We start from the raw sequence: 23099 nt of genomic DNA on the forward strand, positions 1-23099 counted from the left end.
CTGTGTTCCACTCACCAGCAGTCTCAAAATCCTGTGGCGGGGGTCGTGGGTAGCTGGCGGGTGTCAGCAGACCCTGCGCTCTCGCTACGCAGGTGCTGGTCCGGCCGGATGAGGCCTGTGGCTCTCGCAGACTTGGAATTAAGAGGAATCTTCCTTACAAGTTTTGGTAGCTGCTAGTTTTCTTAATATATACAAATTCTCTGAGTGCACTGTGAACCTTTGGGAATATTTTCACCTGAGCTGAGTGCTACCACACCAGAAAAAGGCATCAGATCTCATTACAAATGGTTGTGAGCACCATGTGGTTGCTGGGAATTAAACTCAGAACCTCTGAAAGAACAGGCAGTACTCTTAACCACTCGCCAATCTCTCGAGCTGTGGTGTATTTTATCTTTAATTCCCATGATACAGCCTTTTGTTGAGGGAAGGTTCTCAAGACAGAAACCCAGGGACAGGAAATGACATAGAGACTGGAAGAATGTGGCTTTCTGGCTCGCTGCCCATGACTTGCTCAGCCTGCTTTCCTATACAGCCCAGGACCAACATCGCAGCCACCGTAGGTGGAGATACCACACACCCCATCACTGATGGTGAAAATACCCCCACAGACTTGCCTACAGGCCAATCTGGTGGAGACATTTTCTTAATCTGAGGCTCCTTTTCTCTAATACTAGACTGTGTCAAACTGACAAAAAAGGAAAAACTACCCAACACAGATCTTAAAACTTTGTCACTTGGGTTAGGATAGAATGTATTATAGCAATAATTTTCAGTCTTTCCACTAGGAACACTCATTATTTTATCAAACTGTAGTACCGAACGTTTTTGTATTATACTCCTCTTTTCATATTTCTTCTAGAAGTGTACAGTTTGCAAGAAGAATGGTGCTTCAATTGGATGTGTGGTACCCACGTGTAAACGAAGTTATCACTTGCCTTGTGGACTTCAGAAAGAATGTATTTTCCAGTTCACTGACAATTTTGCGTGAGTTATTTAACTGCTAATTAAATACTAAATATGAGGAGCTGGGCTAATGATTCAGCAGTTAAGAATATTGGCTGCTCTTCCAGGGGACCCAGGCTTGGCCTCCAGCACCCACCTGGCATCTCGAAACTGTCTGAAACTTTTGTTCTTGTTAAAGAATGATGACAACTGGCCTAAAGATATAGTCCCCATGTAAAATTACTTTTTAAAGTTGTACTGAATTTATACATACAAATTCCACTTGCAAGATATATGAGTGTGTGAGTGTGTACTTGTATATAATATTCTATTCTATCACGTGATTGTCTCTGGAGTTAATTCTATCTGGTGAAACTTGAGTTTCAAGGCCTGAGATGGACACCAAGATTATTACTCACTTTCAGCTTGAGGATGAACTTTGGATTTATATTTCTCTGAAACATTTCATATCACTCAGTTCAGAAATTAAATTGCCTTATAAACTTTGTTGAGTTAAAAAAAAAAAGTCAAATTTACTATGGCGTACCCCCTGAGTACAGCTTCAAACATGAAGATTTTATGAATTTTGGCATTTGGTACCCTGAGTATTTCTTGAGTTTTTTTTTTTTAAGATTTCTTTATTAGTATATCTAAGTACACTGTAGCTGTCTTCAAATGCACCAGAAGAGGGCATCAGATCTCATTACGGATGGTTGTGAGCCACCATGTGGTTGCTGGGATTTGAACTCGGGACCTTCGAAAGAGCAGTTGGTGCTCTTAACCAGTTCTTTCTTGAGTTTTTTGTATTTCTATTTATATAATGGTTAAGCAAAATGGGATATAAATGAGCCTTAGAAAATACAAAAGAAAGAAGAAGATTAGGAACACTTTGTTACTTACATGTGACGTGTCACACATGATAGATGTTAAGTTCTTTTAACTTAGGTGATACTGAATGCAGTAGTGTGTGCTCCCTGGGTACAAGGGTAAATAGACTATTAGTAATTAGTCCAGTAGTGTGTGCTCTGGTGGAGTACAAGGGTAAAGGTCCTCTGTTACTAACAAAATACTGATACTAGTCTGTGAGGAAGTCTTACCTCCCAAAGTTTGTTTCAAAGCATTTGGCTTTCCTTGATTACAGGATGCTAGACTATAGTGCCCACATATATGAAACAGAAGAGATTATAAACTGAGTTGTGCTTTTCTCTTCCTTATATATTCTTTAAAAATTTCTACGTTTAGGTCATTTTGCTGGAAACATCGACCCGTTCAAGCAATTACATCTAATAAATATAGTAGTTCTTTACCATGTACTATCTGTTTGGAATTTGTCGAGCCTATTCCTACTTATAACATACTACAAAGTCCCTGTTGTAAGAATGCTTGGTTTCATAGAGACTGTTTACAGGTAAGATAGCTTTTTTAATCTTTGACTCCATAATATAAAATCTATTGCTTATCAATTTGAATTTTAATCTGGTGTCATGAAATATAATATCATAAAATACCACTATTCCTCTCTTGGAGCCTATTACAGTCTTGGGAGCTCTCTTCTCACTTCTTAATAAATCTGTGTTTACTCTGCTCAAACGAAGAAACAGTATCATAAAAACCCGAGCTGTAGTTCAGTGGTCGGCTGGCTTCTCATCTAGTGTGTGTGAGTCCCCTTGGATTAATACTCACTGAAAACAGTCAGATGGACTGATTGCATTCTCAACTTGATTGAATGGCTTTATTTAGAACATTCTTATAGTATAGAAAAGTGTTGTTAGTCAAAACCAGGCCAAATAAAGATTTACTTAACTTTTTAAATTGTTTTGTAAAGCTTAGATTTTAGTTTGCTTAGTAAAATAAAATGGTTTGGTTATTAACTGTTCAAAGTTATCAGATGTTAAGGTGCCTTATATTTCAAAAAAGACTCAATGAAGCTTGTCTGATTTCTGGTTTTGTTTTGTTTTTTTAATAATCTCTTAAACTTTTATACTTCGGTTATTCAGTTAGAGGTGATAAATTGGAGACTGTTTTCTTGGAAATGTTTGCTAATTCTCCATACAAACGTATGTTTTAGAGAACAGTTAATAACCATCATGACGTGCAATTTAATTTTATGTGAGAGCGTTTTAAAAAGTAATATTTCTTAAAGACTTGTATTTAACTGACTTTATTGATGAGTATGTCTTAATTTTATAAAGATTTGCTTTGTATTTGTTAATAAAGTAGAGAGAGTTCTTAGATTTGACCTAATGTTTTCATGAACTAGTCATTTAAAACTAGAAGCATTGGACTGGGATCTAGCTCCTTATAGAATGCCTGTCTGTCTCTCTCTCACACAGACACAGACACACAGATAGACACACACAGAGACAGTACTATATAGGGAGAGGGAGGCAGACTGTAGAAATAATGCTAACAAAAAAGTGCTGTTTTTTTTAAAAAACATTAATTCAGAATTATATCCACATAGCAACCTGACTGTTAAATAAATGTCGATAGGAGTTGCTATAATTAGAACATGCTAATTCTTCAGTCACTTTCTCTTAACAGAATCTATAGAGACTTTTCCACTCATGATTACAGAACCTAACTAAAATCTGAACTATACCCACTCTGGCTTACAGTATATGGCTAAACAGTATTTCTGACTACTTTGATTACTGCATGTAGAAATTTCGTGAAAAAGAGACTAGACATTAAAATGAAAAGAGTGCTACTTCCCCAGTTTGGATCGCTCTGTCATGGTCTGGTATCCTCCTCCACATGTTTTGTGCTTGCTATTCAGCCGGTTTTGTCTCTGGGGTTGTTTCTGCTTGTTTCTTTTTCTACCAGATATGTCTTTGTATTAAACCTCATGTTTAGTAAGATACCTTCTTTTGTCTGCAATGAATTACTGTAGCAATGTAATACTTTGCTGTGTGTGGGTATCATTTGCCTACCATCCTCTTTCCTTCTTTAGCATCCATCAGCTGTATCAGTCCACCTTGTATTGTGTGTCCTCTCTCTTGTAACCACTCACTTGCTTCTCTAAAATACCAACTGGGATTCTAGGTATATTACTTCCTATCAGTTATGCTATTCTTAAAGCATAGTCTTTCTTTTGCATCTGATTCACCTGTTTAATCTTATTAATAGTTCAATTTTCCCAGAATGTCATATCAAGATATATTGTCAATTATAATTTTCCTAATTGCATGTTCTCTGTCTTTCCATGCATGTGGTCCTTGAAATGTCTTCCTATTTTCCTTTGTTTCTTCTAAATGGGTTTTTTCCTCTTTCTTCATGTATATACTTTAAAAAAAAATGGCACTTTTAAAGCTAGGCATGTCAGCACAGTAGTGTTAGGCAGTAACTTCAGCATAGGCCTTTATAGGATGGTAGTGGAAGGGTTCAGAGAGAGATTCTTGGAGCTCACTTCCCAAATCAGTCTAGCTGAACAGATGAAAAGACTGACTTCACCTCTGACCTCCACATGCACACCCATGCACACTCAGGAAGACAGACATACACTACATACACATATGAATAATATTTTTACACATCTATAGTTGCACACGGTAGATATCATTTTCTGAGCAGGAAGCAGCTGCTCCAGGCTCCTGCTCTGAGTTCTTTCTCTCAGTGATGGTGTGACCTCGGAGCTGTAAGACAAAATAAAAATAAACCCTCCTCTTCCGATGTCAGTGTTCATGAGTGTTTTCTTAATAGTGACAGAAAGCAAACTAGAATAGTCTTAAAGTTTATGAAAGTAAATTGCTAACTGCTGAAAAGGCAAAAATCATGTATTCATTAGATGTTTTTAAACTGAAAAAAAGAGTTGTCTTTGTTTAGGGTGGCTTTGCTTATAGTTCTAACAGGAAATATTCTCATGATACAGAAAGGCAAAGAGCATGTTCTATTAGTTATTTCATTCACAACCTGATGAGAGATGCATTGCTAACAATAGATTTTCCCCATTTTTTTGCTGTAGGTTCAAGCAATAAATGCAGGAGTGTTTTTCTTTAGATGTACACTATGCAATAATACAGATATCTTTCAGAAGGAGATGTTGAGAATGGGAATTCATATTCCTGAAAAGTGAGTAACATTTGGCTTTTTGACCAAAAAGCCTTTAAATGTAGTATTTACTAACACTAACAATAACCGTGTACGCCTGATTAGTGACTGTGGCTAAGTAGCCATGTTGTATTGGATCACATGCCTCGTCCCAGATGGCCAGCTTTTGGAGAATGGGCACTATCATGGCAGTCCCTAGTTAGATGCTGTGTCTCCGTCCAGTCCAGCTCTGGGTGATTTGTATAGCATCTTTAAGTGATCTGAGCCAGGCTAAATGGGTTTAAAATGGAAAGGGAGAATTTTAGTAATTTCCCAAGGAGAGAAGTGCTGAGTAGTGATAGTAACCTTGAGAGTAAAGCTTAGGATGCCTGTCCTTGAGAAGCTGAGGGTCGACAGGCCACCATGGGCTGGGAACTGAGTTCCAGGGTTGCCCAGGCTCCAGTCTTGGGGCAGAGAGAGAAAGAAAGAAATACCAAACAAACGTGTAGTCCCAGCACTTGAGGAGCTGGAGAAAAACTGGAATTTGAAGCTAACCTAGAGTGTAACAACAAAAATTGAAATACTAGAAAAAAGTAGGTTTTAGAAAGTTTGTTCAGCTTCTCACATAGTATTTGAAAGTTCACTGTGAAATTGACTATAAGAGGGCTGGAGAGATGGCTCAGTGGTTAAGAGCACTGACTACTCTTCCAGAGGTCCTGAGTTCAATTCCCAGCAACCACATGGTGGCTTACAACCATCTGTAACGGGATCTGATGCCCTCTTCTGATGTGTCTGAAGAAAACTACAGAGTACTTAAATACATTAAATAAATAATAATTAAGAAAAAAAAAAAGGCATTGTGCCGGGCAGTGGTGGTGCACGCCTTTAATCCCAGCACTCAGGAGGCAGAGGCAGGTGGATTTCTGAGTTCGAGGCCAGCCTGGTCTACAAAGGAAGTTCCAGGACAGCCAGGGCTACACAGAGAAACCCTGTCTTGAAAAACCAAAAAAAAAAAAAAAACAATTGTAAGGTAAATTAACATAATGGGTTTCTGTGATGAAGAGATCAGCCTAAAATTGCTAACTTTAATCCTTGTCTGTAAATGATCAATTCTGCTAAACCAAAGCACACTTTATATATCCTTTCATTATAGAGATGCATCCTGGGAGTTAGAAGAAAATGCGTATCAAGAGCTGCTGCAGAGCCACGACCGCTGTGATATTCGAAGATGTCACTGCAAAAAAGGCCGCGACTACAACGAACCTAACAGGTAATTCTGCAAGCTTATGTTTAGTTGTCCCTTTCTAAGATGTAGCTAGGAGTGTTGGTTTTCTGGTGGATTAGAGGATGCTTAAGGCTTTAACTTAAGATTAAGCATGTTTATTAAGTGTGTATGTTAACAGAAATACTTTGTAGTAAATTTTCATGAGGCTATTCCAAGTTGAGGGGGTGTTGTAAGTGTTAGTTACACACAGGCTCCTGTAACAATACATGGAAGATTGTTCAGGGGCTAGAGTCCCACAACTAGGGCCTTGTGACTGATTTCTCAAGAGTGTTGTCTAGAGATGATGCAGGTGACAGTCTCTCCACTGTGTTCTCGTGGTTTTCTCTCTTGTCTGTGGCCTATCACTCTCTCTAAAAACATGTTATTGTTCCTGTTCACGTAATCTTCCTTATCATAAGAGGCATAGAGTGAAGGAGATGTGTTGGGTTTTTTTGGGGTTTTTTTTTGTTTTTTCATAAAAACTGGTTCTCATGTATCAAGTTGTGGATGTGATAATCTCTGAGTGCTGACCAGCTTTGAATTCTTCCTTCGTATTACTATCACGGTTTAACCTTTTGTCTCGGGACACAAACAGCTGGTACCTAGATTCTGGCCTTTATTATTGTACACTTTGCATTCTAATGGTAAAAGGCAGCTTAAGGTAATAGCTGGACCATGTATCTAAAATCAAGGTAAACTTTGTGGGAAACCTTACTCTAAGGCATGCAGCAGTATATTAGCTTAGGGAAATTAACCCTATGTGATTAAGTTTCCTCTTAAAGAATAGCGCTTCTTTCCTCTTTCAAAGTTGGGAGAATCTTAAAGAGGGCCATGTATGTAATAAACACTTATTTTCACTCTTTTTCCTCATTGTGAGTGGGCAGAATATCTTTTAGAAGAGAGTCAGGCACTTATGCCCTATCCATTCACACTCTCAGGAGAAGATGCCCACACATACAGGTTTTGGGAGAATATCTAGCACCTAACTGCCACCAATATTTTCATATATTTAAGGAATATATTTGTCTCTATGCAAAAGATTGTGTACTCATTCCCACACATTGTGAAAGAGGCGTCTTGCCTATTACCTTTGTGTGTTGAATAGTTTTATGCCAACTTGATACAAGCTAGTCCTCTGAGAGGAGAGAAACTCAATTGAGACAATGCTTCCATAAGATCTAGATGTAGGCATTTTCTTAATTAGTGATTGATTTGGGAGGGGCCAGTCCATGTGGGTGGGGCTGCCCTTGGACTGGTAGTCCTGTGTTCTAAATGAAGGCAGGCTAAGCAAAATATGGAGAGCTAGCCAGTAAGCATCACCCCTCCATGGCCTTAGCATCAGCTCCTGCCCTGAGTTTCTGACCTGTGTTCTCACAGTGATGGGCCCATAAACACTTTCCTCCCAAAGTTACTTTGGTCATGGTGTTTTATCACCACAATAGAAACCCTAATATATGCACCTGTATGGGAATGTATATGGATTGTCATATCACAGGGCACAATGAGAGACAGAGGAGTATGAATATGAGCTAGGAACAAACTCTGGATTGTGCTATACTGCACAGCACCTGAAATGTCAGAACAAGGTTTTTTATTCGTTTGGGTTAGGATATACTGTGTACCTTGATGCTGCAGATCAGATACTGCTAATACTTGATGCTTCCATATCAGACTTCGTAGAAAAGTAGTCTCTCTGTAAAAGTACTGTCTGAAATGTAAAGGAAAATATTTTTCTGCTTATCATAAGCCTTTCTGATAACTACATTCTTTGTATATATATATATGTGTGTGTTGGTATTAGTTTAGGTTTTTAAGTCAAGGATGTTTGGAGGAAGAGATTACAAACTTAAAATAAGAGAAAATACTTTAGAGTCAGGTGTGGTGAGGCATGTCTGTAATCACAGCACTTGGGAAAATGGCCAGCCTGGGCTGCATAGTGATTCCAGGCCAACCTGGACTAGAGTCCAGACCTTTCCTAAGTCAGTTAGTACTTCAAAGGGAGAAATGAAATACTATAATCTTTTCCTTCCTTTGGTAGACTGGTTGTGGGTTATAGCAGTGGGCTGAACTGTAGGCACAGCTAGTGATCTGACTGTAATCCAGCACTAACAGAACACACATCTATACTTTCCTTTATGTCCTCAGCAAATGGGAAGTAAAGCGATGTCAGAGTTGTGGTTCTAGTGGAACGCACTTAGCCTGTTCCTCACTACAGTCTTGGGAACAAAATTGGGAGTGTTTGGACTGTAGAAGAATTACCTACACTTCAGGTAATAGTTTGTAATTTTGAATAAAGATGCTTTTGTTCAAGTGCATGTTGTTGAAAATGTTTTGCCTATGTTTTTAATGAGCTAACTTCGAGATTTAAATATGTAGATTTCCAAAAGGCCCCCAAACACCCATTAGCCAACTCTACTAATGTGACAGTTACTGACTGCTTGTTGGAAGAGTCATCATCTAAGCTCCCCAGACAGTCAACTGTAGCCCAGCATAAAGAACTACTGAGGTAAGTATTTTGAATTTTAGAAAAACATAAAAATCTCTTTGAAGAAAATTATTACTTCAGATGCCACTCGTACACAGGCTATTGACTGATCATGCAATTGTTTAGAAGAATGAATTTTCAAACTATAGGGCCTAACATGGGGTGCATGAAGTCATGGAAAGGTGGGAGAAAATAAAGTAGCTGAGGGTGCTCACATAGCTGTAGTTTGAATTGGAGACCAGCTTGAGGCATGAGGATCTGTGTCATAAAGGAAGTTAGGGAGGAAGAGTGAAGGGAGGGAGCTGGGGAGGGGACAGCAAAATGTCAGACTACATTAATCAATTGGAGTCTATACATTAATCTATACTGAGTCAGAATATAAAATAATCTTAAAGATATAAACATCATAGAAAAATATCTTTCCAACATTACTTGATTCCAGACTAAAGCAAGAAATTCAGTTATCAAGCACAGCGTGTACTTTTAGAAGAGAGTCCTGTTTAACACAAAGGTTGGTTTTTGATGTTAAAACCATTGCTTGCTTTCTATATATAATCAATGTCAGGAGCCTTAAATGTCAGCTCTTTCCCTTTAGAAACTCAAGGCTTATCTGTAAATATTATTGTGCTTATTTATTTCTACTTCCACAAAGTCCTAAACTAAGTAATTCTAAATTTTATGTTTTATCGGGTATGTTTTTATAGTTATGATTTTTAACTTTGCATAACTTAAAAAAAAGTTGGAGTCTTTGCACTGTAGAAAAATGTAACTGCATGAAGTTCTTTGTTGTAAAAAAGGTTTTAAAACACGAAAGAGGGAATTTTTTTGAAAATATTTGATAATTGTTTGCAGAAAAGTAGACTATTAGATACTTGCCAAAAAAGTGACTTACTAATTCAACTGAAAAACTTCTTATAATAAATTAAGTACTTTTATATTAAAATGATCATTGTTTTATATTTATATAGTTGGAAAATAATTTTGATGTTTAGCTTTCCAAAGATGTTACACTAGAGGAACTTGACTGCTTGTTTCTGTTTTAATGTCCAGTCATATGCCTGAAGAGTAGCACTGACATTCTTAAGGAGCAAGAACTCAGCTGTTATAATACCATGTGTGTGCAATGTTTGGGGTAGGACAGTGTTACAGAAAGATGATCTGTGTACATTGAGTCCATTACTTCTCCCTGCAGATGGCTCACTCATGTGACCCATGGATGTTAGTCCACAGAGAGAGAGGTTCTGACTGGGGCTCAGGGATGTTCCTTTGTAACTCGCTCATAGATGATGCTGCTGCTCTAGGACCACACTTTTAAGAATTGTTGACCTAGAGGGTCTAGACTAAAATTTAAGTGAATGTGAGTTCTGTTGATAATATTAGCTGTACTATTTGTTAAAGCTTCATTGTAGATAATTGTTTTAGTTATTGGCAAGGAAGGAAGCAAGAATTCAATTTTTATACCCTTAAATCTGAGTCCACATTAGGCATTCAAATAATCTTCAAATTGCTGCAAATGATCATAAGTTGGTAGTTAGTTATAATGGGGGAATTTAAAAGTGGATAATCAGATAAATGTTTTTGGTTTTGGTTCCAGATTATAAAAAGACTTGTCTTTTTAAAATTAAAAACCGAACAAAACAGACAAACCTACAACTTTTAATGCTCTATACCTGCTGTTTCACATAAACTCCTTTAATGTTCTTTATTCAAATCTGTATTTTATAGGCAAGGCAGCAAATTTAGGAGAGACATTTCAACAATATTGATAGAGTTAGGATTCCAAATTAAAAAGAAAACTAAGACATTATACATCAACAAAGCCAATGTGTGGAGGAGTGCCTTAGAGCAGTTCCAGAGCCAGAAGTTTAACCCTTCATACGCCATTGACGTAGTGTATATTAATGGCAATGAGGCTGGAAGCCAGCATCTTGGATCAAAGCAGGAATTTCTGAGTCATTTAATGCACCATCTTGAGAATTCATCAGTGTTTGAAGGGTCCTTGGCAAAGAACTTGTCTCTAAATTCTCAAGGTAATTATTTTTATTATTATACACACTGAAGGTAGCATGTGTAGCTAAAACCAAAGTACTTGGTTTGAATATTCTTTAGGTATATCTGGAATAAATAATTTACATTTGTCGGTGAATCAGAATTTGATGGTTTTGAAAGTAAAGACTGGAGTACATCTGGGTTTGGAGAAATGACTTGGTGCTAGGAATGCTTGCTGTGCTTGAGACGACTCAAGTTCCATTTGCAGTGCCCACAGTAAGGAGCTCACAGCTCCAGCTTCAGGGCATCCAACAGCTGGGCCCTCCTTGGGCACCTGAACTCTTTTATATACATGCACACACAAGGTTTAGTTATGCAGACTTGGAATCAAAACATAATTCTTATATCTGTACTATAGCCGTATGCTCAATGATTTCATAATTAAATGTTTATTTAGATTTGTATTTTCTTGAATTTCATTTGACTCACATCACCATGTGAAATGGATAGTTATTTGGGCTCTTTTTATTCATTCTTAAGATTTTTGAGACAGGGTTTCCCTGTATAGCCTTGGCTGACCTGGAACTTGCTCTGTAGACCAGGCTGGTCTTGAACTTAAGAGACAGCCTACCTCTGCCTCACAAGTGGGATTGAAGGCATGTTCACTGTAATTAAGCACTTGGTGTTTTTTTTACAACATGGACCTTATGTTAAGTTTGTTTTATGATTTATATCTATCTTTTTTAAATGCACTAAGTCTCAGGAATGAGAGGCTAGTGTGGGGCTACTGCTCTGGAGTTAACACTTTTACATGGACTTGGTGTACAGGGCTTTCTTTTAACAATTTCATATGTGCCTTTCTATCTTTAGGTAATGATCTATTTTGGTTGAATAAACACTTGAGAACAATGGATAATGGTGTTTCTTCTTAGGAGTTTTTTTGTTACAAGGAAATTGAAAAAGAATAAGGAGATTTATTACATTTTAATTTCTTCCTTTGTCTTATTGCCCGAAGCATAATTTTTTTCTATTTATAAACAACTTAGTTCTACCCCAATAATGCCTTCCCAGATACTGAGTTGTTACTCAAGGTAACTCCGGCACAGTGAGTAAAGCACAGGAATGCAGCTATGAAACCTGAACTTAAGTCTCTCTAGCCATCTAGTGGCTCTCACTTCCATGATGAATTACCCTCCCTCATATAGGTTTTTTTTTTAATCAGCTAGAAAATCTAGCTGCAAATAAGATTGTTAATGAAGATATAATATTCTAAATGTTACTTATTGTTTTGAAGAACTAGTATAATTATAAAATGACATTTATATAGCTTTCTTGCCCATCAGAGTTACTGATAAACATTTTTAATAACCGTTTTTTAAGTATTTAAAGTTATGAGTGTGGTATGGTAGCATTTAGTGTTGAGTAAATCTCCGCTTTTGTAAGATAATATATAGCAACAACCTTAAAAATGTTCATATGCTTTGATTCACTAATACCGTGTGTATGAATGGATCTGCTCAGATCCTATAAGTGATTGAGCCAACATATGTAAGCTGCTGGTGGTTACATGTCTGACAATTAAGTAGGTCACCGAACCTGGAAAACCAGGAGGAAAGGATGCATTCTAGTCTAATCATCTAATAGCTGTGGTGTAAACCTGTTTTGAATAAATTTAGAAAATTTTACAATATAGTGCTTGGGAAAAATAGGAATCCAATTATGTGTATATTTCCTCAATAACAGACCAAAGTAAGCCAGGGGATGTACACTTAACGAGATACAATTAATTATAATCACAGTTTCAAAGGTTATCTCGTGTGAATGAGTGTTTTGTTTGCCTGTATATGTATGCACCACTCATGTGCCTGGTGCCTGCAGAGGTCAGAAAAGTACAGCAGATCTCCCTGGAATTGGAGTTACAGATGTTTGGGAGCTACTGTGTGGGGGCTGGGAACAGAATCCATGACTTGTGCAAGTGTCGTAACTCCAGCCCCTGGTCATAGTTTCTTTTCCCAGAGATTTACATTTCGTTCTACATTAGGTTATTTCTAACCAAGTGGGATGTTTTCAAATAGATTTCTAGGAAAGGTCGATATACAGGATGGTAGCTTCTTATGGTTATTTTACAAATGTTTCCATTTTTAAGTTTCTTTCTAGCTATATATGTCTTTATTTTAAATTGTCCTTTATAGTTTATTTTTATCTGTATTTACAGCTGTGAAAGAAAATCTTTACTATGAAGTTGGCAAAATGCTTGCCATTTCTTTAGTTCATGGTGGTCCTTCACCTGGTTTCTTGTCTGAAACCTTGTTTAAGTGCCTTGCTTATGGACCAGAAAATGTTCTACCAACTTTGGATGATGTATCAGACATTGATGTTGCACAGATTATAATCAAGGTAAGAAATATACCCGCTCCTTAAAATATAAATTACATTCTAGTTGTATTTTAGTATAAGTGATAGATCTGTAATATGTACCCAAAAGAGTTCAGAACCATTTCAGAAACCAATATAGGTGGGCATGATTGAACACACCTGTATAAATGTCACCAATTTAAGGCTTCAAGGGTAACCTAGACTGCATAGCGAGACCTGTTTTAACAACAATAGGGGCTGGCGAGAGGGTTCAGCAGTTAAGAGCACTGACTGCTCTTCTGAAGTCCTGAGTTCAAATCTCAGCAACCACATGGTGGCTCACAACCATCCATAATGAGATCTGATGCCTTCTTCTGGTGTGTCTGAAAACAGCTACAGTATACTTATATATAATAAATAAATAAAACTTTAAAAAAAAAACAACCCAAAAAGTAACATAAAAGCCAAGATAGAGGTGAGCATGCTAGATTTTAGAGTGGGGACTAGCAAATTAATAGTCTGCAGGATTTGCTGGATGTGGTAAGTGTTCATGCCTCAGTGTGTATGTAGATGCCAGGATGCCAGAGGGGGGACCTGTGGGAATTGGTTTTCTTTTTTCATCATGTGGTTTCTAGGATGGAAAATGGACATCTCTTATATTTCTTGGCATAATTTTATTCTACCCTGTTTTACTAAAGAATTAAGTATAGGACTGGAGATATGGCTCCATAGTTAAGAGTGCATCTAGTGAGTCACCTGGGGTGGTGCTGCATGCCTTTCATCCCAGAGCCTAGCTGGCAGAAACAGGTGGATCCTGCAGGTCATGGTCAGCCTGGTCTGCAGAGAGAGTGCTAGGCCTGACAAGAGACTGTGTAGTAAAGACTCTGTCTCAAGAAAGATGCTACTGCTTTTGTCAGAAGATCCAAATTAGATCACAGCATGCATGCATGGCAGGCAGCTCCCAGCCATTTGTAGCTCCATATCCTCTACAGGCGCCTGCACTCACAACAAGCACATGCCATACACACATAAAAAAAATTTTTAAAGAATTTTATAAAAATTGAATATAAAATGTGTTATCATTTGAATTGCAGCAATCGCTGAGAATAAATGGGTAACATGAGTATATTTTTCCTGTTACAGATAGATTCTGCAACTGATTTAAACATTTTAAATTCAGTAATAAAACAACACTATAACTACTTAGAGGTCAGTGGATGTTTAAGACTTACAACATCATTAAGTGATAAATTCATGTTGGTAAAAGACATCCTTTTCTACCATGTAATTAATAGAGTCAAGGCACCTTTTGAGAGGTAAGTTGCCTATTTCTATGTTAAAGATTCTATAAAATTACTTATTTATTTGGTAATAAATATAAATGTTTAATTTCAGGGAATGTTAATGCTATTTAAAATGTTAACCTCTCCTGAATGAGCCCTGCTTTAATTCTGTCCAGATTACAGGAACGGGTTCCTCAGGGGCAGACAATCAGCACTTCAATTAGTAATCTTTTTCCTAATGAGAACTCACTTTTGTAACCATTTGAACTACTGTGTCTACTCATTCATATAATCAGTATTGCACACCTGTCATCTGTTGGGTAAATAGGAACCAAATACATTTGGCTTTTACTTTTTTTCTTTAAGGCCCAGGCTGTCTTCCAAGTGTTTACATAGCTAAGGATGACTTTGAGCTGTGTTATGCCTTTTCTACTTCCCAAGTGCAGAAATGACAGATATATGCTGTCATATCTGGTCAATAATCCCAAGTCAGTCCTCATACTTAAGGATAATGTTGAATTATGGGCCAAGGTTCTTAACCTTCCTAATGTTCCAATCCTGTAACACAGTTCCTCATGTTGTGCTGACCACAACCTCAAACTTAGTTCATTGCTACTTCTTAATTACTTCCTTTTTTAAAATATTTATTTATTATTATAAGTAAGTACACTATAGCTGTCTTCAGATTCTCCAGAAGAGGACATCATATCTCATTACGGGTTCAGCCGTAATGTGGTTGCTGGGATTTGAATTCAGGACTTTCAGAAGAGCAATCAGTGATCTTACCCACGGAGCCATCTTGTCAGCCCCTCTACTGTGGGGAATTGCAGACTGGTCTCCAGTCGAGCTGAGGTCTGAACCCCGATGGTCATAATTCACCTTCATGACATTGTAGGCGCTCCCTTGTGCTCCTGGAACTCTGGCCCTTGCCTAAGGTACCACCACCTCCCACAGCCCCCACAAGAGAAGCATGGTCAGTAGTCACATAGACAAAACTTCTGTAGCCCCAGGGGTATAGGAGAGAGGGAATAGGGGAGAGGTTCCCAACACTGACCAGAGTGTGCAGCAGATCTTGATGGAGCAGAGACTCTCTATGGTTTAAGAGCTTTATTGTAGAAATGCAGGGGAAAGAGAGAAGGGGGAGAGAGAGAGAAGAAGGAGGAGGAGGAGAGAAGAGGAGAAGACAAAGAGAGGGAAGAGGAGAGAGAAGTGAGAGGTAAAGGAACAAAGGAGTAAGAGAGTAAGAGTGAGGTGGGGGCTGAACAGCCCCTTTTATGGTCTCCACTGTTGCTAGGTAACTGGGGAGGAGTTTAGCCTGAAGGTCAGAAACTTGGGCCATTGCTTACATGACTACTGACCATGCTTCTCTTGTGGGGGCTGTGGGAGGTGGTACCTTAGGCAACGGCCAGAGTTCCAGGAGCATGAAGAAATGCCTACCATGTGATGAAGGTGAATCATGACCATCGGGGTTCAGACCTCAGCTCGACTGGAGACCAGCCTGCAATTCCCCACACTCTACCTGTGTTTCTTGCAATCAAAGTTCATGATGTATGCACACAATGTAGGGTTTTAACATATAGTTTGGTGGGCAACCAAGAGCACTGGCAGTTACCTCTGTTTTACAGACCTCTGAGCCACCATACTTAAGGGACTTATCCTTAGGATTCCTTCCTTCCTTCCTTCCTTCCTCCCTCCCTTCCTTCTCTTCTTCTTCTTCTTCTTCTTCTTCTTCTTCTTCTTCTTCTTCTTCTTCTTCTTCTTCTTCTTCTTCTTCTCCTTTCTCCTTTCTCCTTTCTCCTTTCTCCTTTCTCCTTCCTTTTTCTTTCTTCTTCTTTCTTCTTTCTTTCTTCTTTCTTCTTCCTTCTTCTTCCTTCTTCTTCCTTCTTCTTCTTCTTTCTTCTTCTTTTTTGGTTTTTTGAGACCAGGTTTCTCTGTATAGCCCTGGCTGTCCTGGAACTCATTCTGTAGACCTTGGGAGGCTAGCTCTGCCTCCCAAGTGCTGGGATTAAAGGTATGTGCCACCACTGCCCGGCCCTAGTATTTCATTTAGTAACCATGTATAGGAAGTTTATCCAGTCATGCAATATAGTACTTACTACTTTCAATAAAATACAATTTTAAATCTAGAAAGGCAAGTGATTCTTTTCATTAATTATTAATCCAGTTGCTTGTTGATTTGAAAGTATATCCTAGTATCTTATCTCATCTAAAGGCATGTAATAGTTCTTCTTGGGCTGTCTTGGTTTTTGTTTTAATTGGCTATTTATAAAATGCCAGGTAAGGACTGGAGAGAAGGCCCAGAGGTAAAGAGCACTGACTGCTCGTTCAGAAGTCCTCAGTTCTATTCCCAGCAGCCAACCATATGGTGGCCCACAACCATCTGTAATGAGATTTGGTGCTCTCTTTTGGTGTGCAAGGAATATTCAGGCCCAACACTGTGTACATAATAAATTAATGCATCTTTAAAAAAAAAAAAAAGCCAGGTAAATTTGTATGTATGTTGCCTTATTTCTCTCTTCAAGTTTTAAACAGGGTCTGGAAACGCTTGGTGTTTTAGAGAAAATTCAAACTTACCCAGAAGCATTTTATAAGATCCTATGTCATAAACCTGAGAATCTCTCTGCAAAAAGCCTCAGTGACCTGTTCACAATTCACACGTTAGCGGACGTACAGACTTTGAGGTTTTGGAACAGTTACTTAAAGGCTATAGAGGGTATGTGAAGTTTTTTTTCAGTATGTTTTTTATCGTTTACATGTATTTACAGAGGAAACAAGCATAAAAGTGATGAGGAAAGTTACTCAGTACATGTCTTAGTCAGGGTTTCTATTCCTGTACAAACATCATGACCAAGAAGCAAGTTGGGGAAGAAAGGGTTTATTCGGCTTACACTTCCATACCGCTGTTCATCACCAAAGGAAGTCAGGACTGGAACTCAAGCAGGTCAGAAAGCAGGAGCTGATGCAGAGGCCATGGAGGGATGTTCTTTACTGGCTTGCCTCCTCTGGCTTGCTCAGCCTACTCTCTTATAGAACCCAAGACTACCAGCCCAGGGATGGTCCCACCCACAAGGGGCCTTTCCCCCTTGATCACTAATTGAGAAAATGCCTTACAGTTGGATCTCATGGAGGCATTTCCTCAACTGAAGCTCCTTTCTCTGTGATAACTCCAGCTGTGTCAAGTTGACACAAAAATAGCCAGTACAGTACACTTATATCATAAATACAACACATGTGGTTTAAGATGCGAACATTTTTCTTATTAAAAGGAAACTAAAACTTTAAATATGGGTGGTCATAATAGCGTCGAGCAGTCCTGAAGCTAATCTCTGTCCCATCTATTTCAGCTTAAAGTCACTGAATTAGTCTATATCAACTCTACTCATGGTAACAAGAGTATTTGTTAATAAACATTACCTATACTCATTTTATAAAAGAATTTTTACTTTCAAGTTTTCCTATAAGTTTTTGGTTTTTACCATTCTGCATTTATTAAGCTATCATATTAGTGATTACTTAAAAGAAGTTAACAATAGATGGGTAGACCTTGATTTTTCTTTTGAGTCCTACATTGATTTGCATATTGGATGTACCCTTTAGCACACTTTGTGTCTTCGTTTGTGCTAGATGAATGTCAGAATCTGTCACTTCAGAAATCTCAGTCTAGTTAGCAGTAGTCTTTGAAAGTGTATGTTCCATGGATTTAATTATCTTTCCTGTTTAACTGCTGACTTTTCAGATGGTAAATGTACAACAACAATGGAAGACATTCTTTTCTTTGCAACTGGTTGTAGCTCCGTCCCACCAACTGGATTTAAACCCTCTCTGTCAGTTGAATGTCTACATGTGGATTTTCCTGTTGCAGACAAATATAGAAACCATTTAGTTCTACCAGCCACCAACACATATGAAGAGTTCCAAGCAAATATGGATTTCGCCATAAGAGACACTCTAAGACTAGAAAAGGAAGACAGGTCTCACACACGACCTCGGACATTGAATGCTTCTTCTAATGAAGAAATGCTTATTTAAAGGCTGCTATTGATACCTATTTTTATTAATCATCACTTTTGAACATTCTGGCCAGCTTCTTGGTGCAACAAAATTTATAACTTTCTCATAAAGGGATGGTTTGGCTTCCAAACCACTGAAGGTTTGGTTAAGGCCTTCTAGTCATGTTTGGTGATAGCTTTCTATTACTGTGCTGCCTTCGTAACCAATATGAATATTTTCTATTACTGTGCTTTCTTGATAACTTCATATATTTTTAGAATGGTTGTACAAACTGTTCAGCTGTACAGGTGCTCAGCTATATTAGCATGACCTATGAAAATCTGTTTTCTCGATTTTTTTAAAATTAGAAATATTTTTTTAGGATGACACTCTAGTTTTGTGCAGCTATCAGATTTGTTTTGTTTTGTTTGTTCTCCTTTACTGTTTGTGGGGTTTTTTTGTTTTTTGTTTTTTTGTTTGTTTTTCTCTACATAGTCCTGGTTGTCTTGGAACTTAGCTATGTAGAACAAGCTGTCAAATTAAAGCAATAAATAGAAAAGTTGGCTAAGTCACCTCATAAATCAGAGATACTTTTTTAATGTTTTGCAATTAAGTGACCGATATATCAATTAAATGACTGATTGGAAATAGTCTATTAAAAGTAAGGCTTTACAAATATCTCTAGAACCTATGTGTCCTCCTTAAGCTTAAAATCATGGCTGAGGGATTTTCAGGTGTGCTTGAAAATCCCTTAGAAAGTACAGACTGTTTATGTTCTTTTGTAGTCAGAATGTCTCATGCTTGAAACCATCTAGGTGTCTGAAGAGTGTCTGGACTATCATGGTTTCTCGCCATAACTGCTATTTATTACTAAGATTGTTGTATGATTGGTAAGATCTCACCATAGCATTCTATAGTTACCTTCTTTTGCTTTCAAAAGATATACATTGTATAATCAATGAATGAATTATAATTTAAAACTACAAGTTAAAAGAAATACTCTAATTTTGCCACATAGAGATAAATAATGTATTTTGTATATTCTTTATAAACTATTTATTTTTCAATTTTTATTGTGTTATGACAGGGTCTTTCTATAGAGCCCAACTGTTCTAAATTTGTAATCTTCCTGCCTTAGTCACTTAGGTGCTGGGATTATGACGTATATCAATGTGCCTAGCAATGTTTATTTTTTGAGTATATGAATGCTGTCAAGAGTAACAAAAAACCATGTAATAAAATCAAGATATGTACAGTCTCATTTCAAGGCATGACATCACTCTCCTGTAATCCATGCCCCGAGAGACTAAGGCAAGAGGATCAGGAGTGATAACGCAAATTTAAAACCGTCCTGGCCTACAGGATACCCTGCTCAGTAAAGAAAGAAATAAGGACATGACCCACTCACGGTAGTGTCTTCACACTAACACAAAGTATGTGTTATCTGTTGGTCATGTATTGTTACTCCTAAGAAACACAAGATTTAAAAGGGACTTAGATCCCTTAAACAACAGGATTGACTTGGTATTGACAGTGCCCTTCTTAATGCCAAAGGAAAACTCAGTTGTCATCATAGTGCCATTTTCTTGGTTACATCAGAACCTTCCAAGTTGTACTTAACAGAACTAATAGTTTCTCTTTATCTTGAGCATTTAGCAAGAAAGCATTTTTTTATCTTGTGTTAAATTTTGCTGGATGTTTCAAAAGTAATTAAGTGGGCCATCATGAATAATTTAAATCTCAAACTTAATAGACACCTTTTATTTCAAGTGTGTTGATAAGTTGGATCTTTATGTTTTAACCGGTTTAATTCCAGCTGGGGAGATGGCTCAGTGGTTAAGAGCACCGTCTGCCCTTCTAAAGGTCATGAGTTCAGTCCTGAGATATGTGCAAAATGTTTAATTCCTACAGAGTTTTAAAGGCTGTTACATCCATACAACTCCAAAATGCTATTTTTTAGCTTTTAGTTTGAGGGGTTTTTGTTTGTTTGTTTTTTGTTTTCCCCTAAGATAAAGCGAACACAGCCTTCATAAAACAGGGTGGGATTATGGAGCCTTGGACTGGCTGGCTACAAGTGATTTTATTCCACTTACTCTGTATGTAAGACAGTGGCATTGGTGAGATGGTCTAAATATTAACAGGATACTTACTTCAAGTGAAGCATCAGATTTCAAGATGTCTTCTGGTTCGAAGCTGTTTTGCATGGTCTCTAGATCAGTCTATATACACTTGAGGCTTATCAGAGAAACTGCCGTGTTACTGTGTCATGCTTGTAATTGTTCCTATTGTGTTTTATAGTATAGTTCTTACATTAACATACTTAGTTTCAAAATTATGAAGGAACAGTTTTATGTTTGGTTAAGTAAAAAGCCAGAACTAGTGTGGTCTCTGTCTGCATTTATGTTTCCCCCTAATTATATTGGAAGCTTTTGGAACTTGCACATTCAGTGTTTGTAAAGGGGTGTATAATGGTGACTTTGCTTTAGTGTTTAGTCATACGAAAATGGTAAGAACTAGACCCTGTTGATAAAACACGGTTACTATTACATATTTGTTGTGCTTCAGGTAATGCAGTATAAATCATTACACACACATTTAATGATGAATTACTTGAATTTATATTACCTGTAACTTGGGAAATTTTGTAGTCCTTAAAAGAGACCCAGTTTTCAAGTTCTATTTTTGACCACCTTCATATATACTCCACTACCCACTGTGTATTAGAATCTGTGTGTAGAAGTAGTTTATAAGTCGGCCTGTTTAAAATGTATCAAAACACATACTGCTGGGGATTAGGCGTGGTGGTAGAATGGTTTGCCTAGCTAGTATGTGGAAGGCCTTGGGTTTAATTTTAAAGCATGACCAAAACATTTAAAAAAAAAAAAAGCATGAACACTTAACAATAACATTTCTAAGTAAATGTTTTTATTCCACTAAAATGTGAAGTTGTGAAGTGCTCATATAAACTAAATAAATGTGTTGGGAATCTATCTTAGTTAGGATTACTATTGCTGTGATGAAACTGACCAAAAGCAGCTTGGGACAGAAAGGGTTTATTTTGCTCCCTTCCATAGCACTGTTCCTCAAGGAAGGAAGTCAAGGCAGGAGCCTGCCGGTGGGGGTTGATACAAAGTGATTGCTGCCTACTGCCTTGCTTTCCCTGGCTTGCTCATTTGCTTTCTTACAGAAGCCAAGGCCACTAGTCCAGGGTGGCACTGCACACGGGCTGGGCCCTTCCCATTCGCCACTAATTAAGAAAATGCCTTTCAAGGTTGCTTACTTCCTGGTTTCATGGAGCCATTTTCTCAGTTGAAGTGTTCTCTGCTTGCATTTCTCTAGATGCATGTCAGGCATCTAATAAGGATGGGGTGGTCTTTTAATGCAGATGTGTTTCTTTTCCTTTTTATTAGTATATAATTGTTTAAAACAAAGGCTGTCATGACACATATATGCATACATGTGTGTAATGAGCTTTGGTCATACCCACTCCCCTTATTGCCTCATACTTAACCCCTTCCCTATTTCCAGGATTGTCTTAAACAAGTTATGAGGCTGATGTTATTAAAGTGGGTAAGATCCAAAATCCTTTACTCTTCTCCTCTGAGAGCTCTTTGAACTCAAGAAACAGTTCTCAGCAAATTTTCTAAGATAAAACTATCCCCTGATGTTCAATTATTTAAACCAAAACATCTGGAGTTAAACCACTATAATAAATTTAACTCTGAAGTCATGATTTTTATTCTAATACTCAACATTAATATCATTCTTGGTCATAGCTTTGCAGGACTGTTCTATATAGTTACTCTTCTGATGAATATATCTTTGTTTATTCCCCACATTACACACCATTGGACAGAAATACGCATACATGCACACTGTATAAATGTTAGCATTGTCTTAGTATTTTATGATAATGTGCCTTATAGTCTTGGAAGGAGTTAGTATGGAACTGAAATGGTCAAATGACAAATTTGTACTTAAAAGTGGGACTGCTCAGGTGAGTAAGATTAAACTCATTGGAAGGTGGGAAAGCCATTCTGCTCAAGAGTCCATGGACACCAGAATTGAGATACTTCTTCCCCTACAAACTGGTAGTTATAGATAACCTGTTGTAACTTTATAAAAATAGGTATCTACATCTGTCAAATATGTTTTTATTGTAAAAAAAAAAAGCAATCTTGATTTTAAAAAATAAGATAAATTATTTGTATAATTTTGAAAGCCAAATTTTTGAAAGTATGATTTCATTTCAGAATCTGACTGCCTGAGAATTAACCCGTAATGCAGTGTCATCGGTGGGTTCATTGGTTGGTAATAAGTTGTCATTGTATATATTTTGACATTAATAAAATCTATTATGAAAATGGTCGATGTGAGATTTATTTCATAACCACAGGGCTTTAAATGTACCAAACCAGTCTGTGATCATCCGGATTCTGCTCACAATCATTTGTTTTTTTAATTTGCACTACTGAGAGGAAATTCTGCCATTTGGCTTTTCTGTGATTTTATACCCCAGCAGGCCAAAGCCCTAAGCTAGGTCATTTTCCTGAAGAGATCAGACCGAATAAATTACCACGCTTGTAGTTTTTTTTTTTTTTTTCCCAGAGGAAAGAGGGAAGGGACACTACTATTATGGAAATCAAGAAAACGCAATTTCTGGTGTCTCATTTGGCCTTGTAATTTTTATGAGGATTTAAACTTCATGAGAAGTGCACTATCAATTAGGTTGTAAGCGCTCCACCACGCCCATGCCCTGAGA

At 37.5% G+C, this 23099-nt stretch overlaps 1 protein-coding gene across 3 annotated transcripts in view; it reads left to right on the top strand.

The window, feature by feature from the left end:
* Positions 1–22703, top strand: part of G2e3 (G2/M-phase specific E3 ubiquitin protein ligase) — a 29707-nt gene extending 7004 nt beyond the window's left edge. Inside the window, exons 5-16 of one of the 3 annotated variants that reach the window (XM_021178958.2) lie at positions 860–984; positions 2185–2350; positions 4907–5013; positions 6125–6241; positions 8381–8505; positions 8612–8741; positions 9163–9231; positions 10446–10750; positions 12925–13106; positions 14208–14380; positions 16870–17060; positions 18084–22703. In XM_021178958.2, the coding sequence (XP_021034617.1) occupies positions 860–984; positions 2185–2350; positions 4907–5013; positions 6125–6241; positions 8381–8505; positions 8612–8741; positions 9163–9231; positions 10446–10750; positions 12925–13106; positions 14208–14380; positions 16870–17060; positions 18084–18376 (1983 nt within the window). In that variant the 3' untranslated portion in view covers positions 18377–22703. The remainder of the gene's footprint in view (positions 1–859; positions 985–2184; positions 2351–4906; positions 5014–6124; positions 6242–8380; positions 8506–8611; positions 8742–9162; positions 9232–10445; positions 10751–12924; positions 13107–14207; positions 14381–16869; positions 17061–18083) is intronic. The other 2 variants (XM_021178959.2, XM_021178960.2) reach the window with 2 other exon arrangements.
* Positions 22704–23099: the final 396 nt, after the last annotated feature.

The sequence above is a fragment of the Mus caroli genome, chromosome 12, assembly GCF_900094665.2.
Source record: "Mus caroli chromosome 12, CAROLI_EIJ_v1.1, whole genome shotgun sequence".
Classification (NCBI taxonomy): Eukaryota; Metazoa; Chordata; class Mammalia; order Rodentia; family Muridae; genus Mus; species Mus caroli.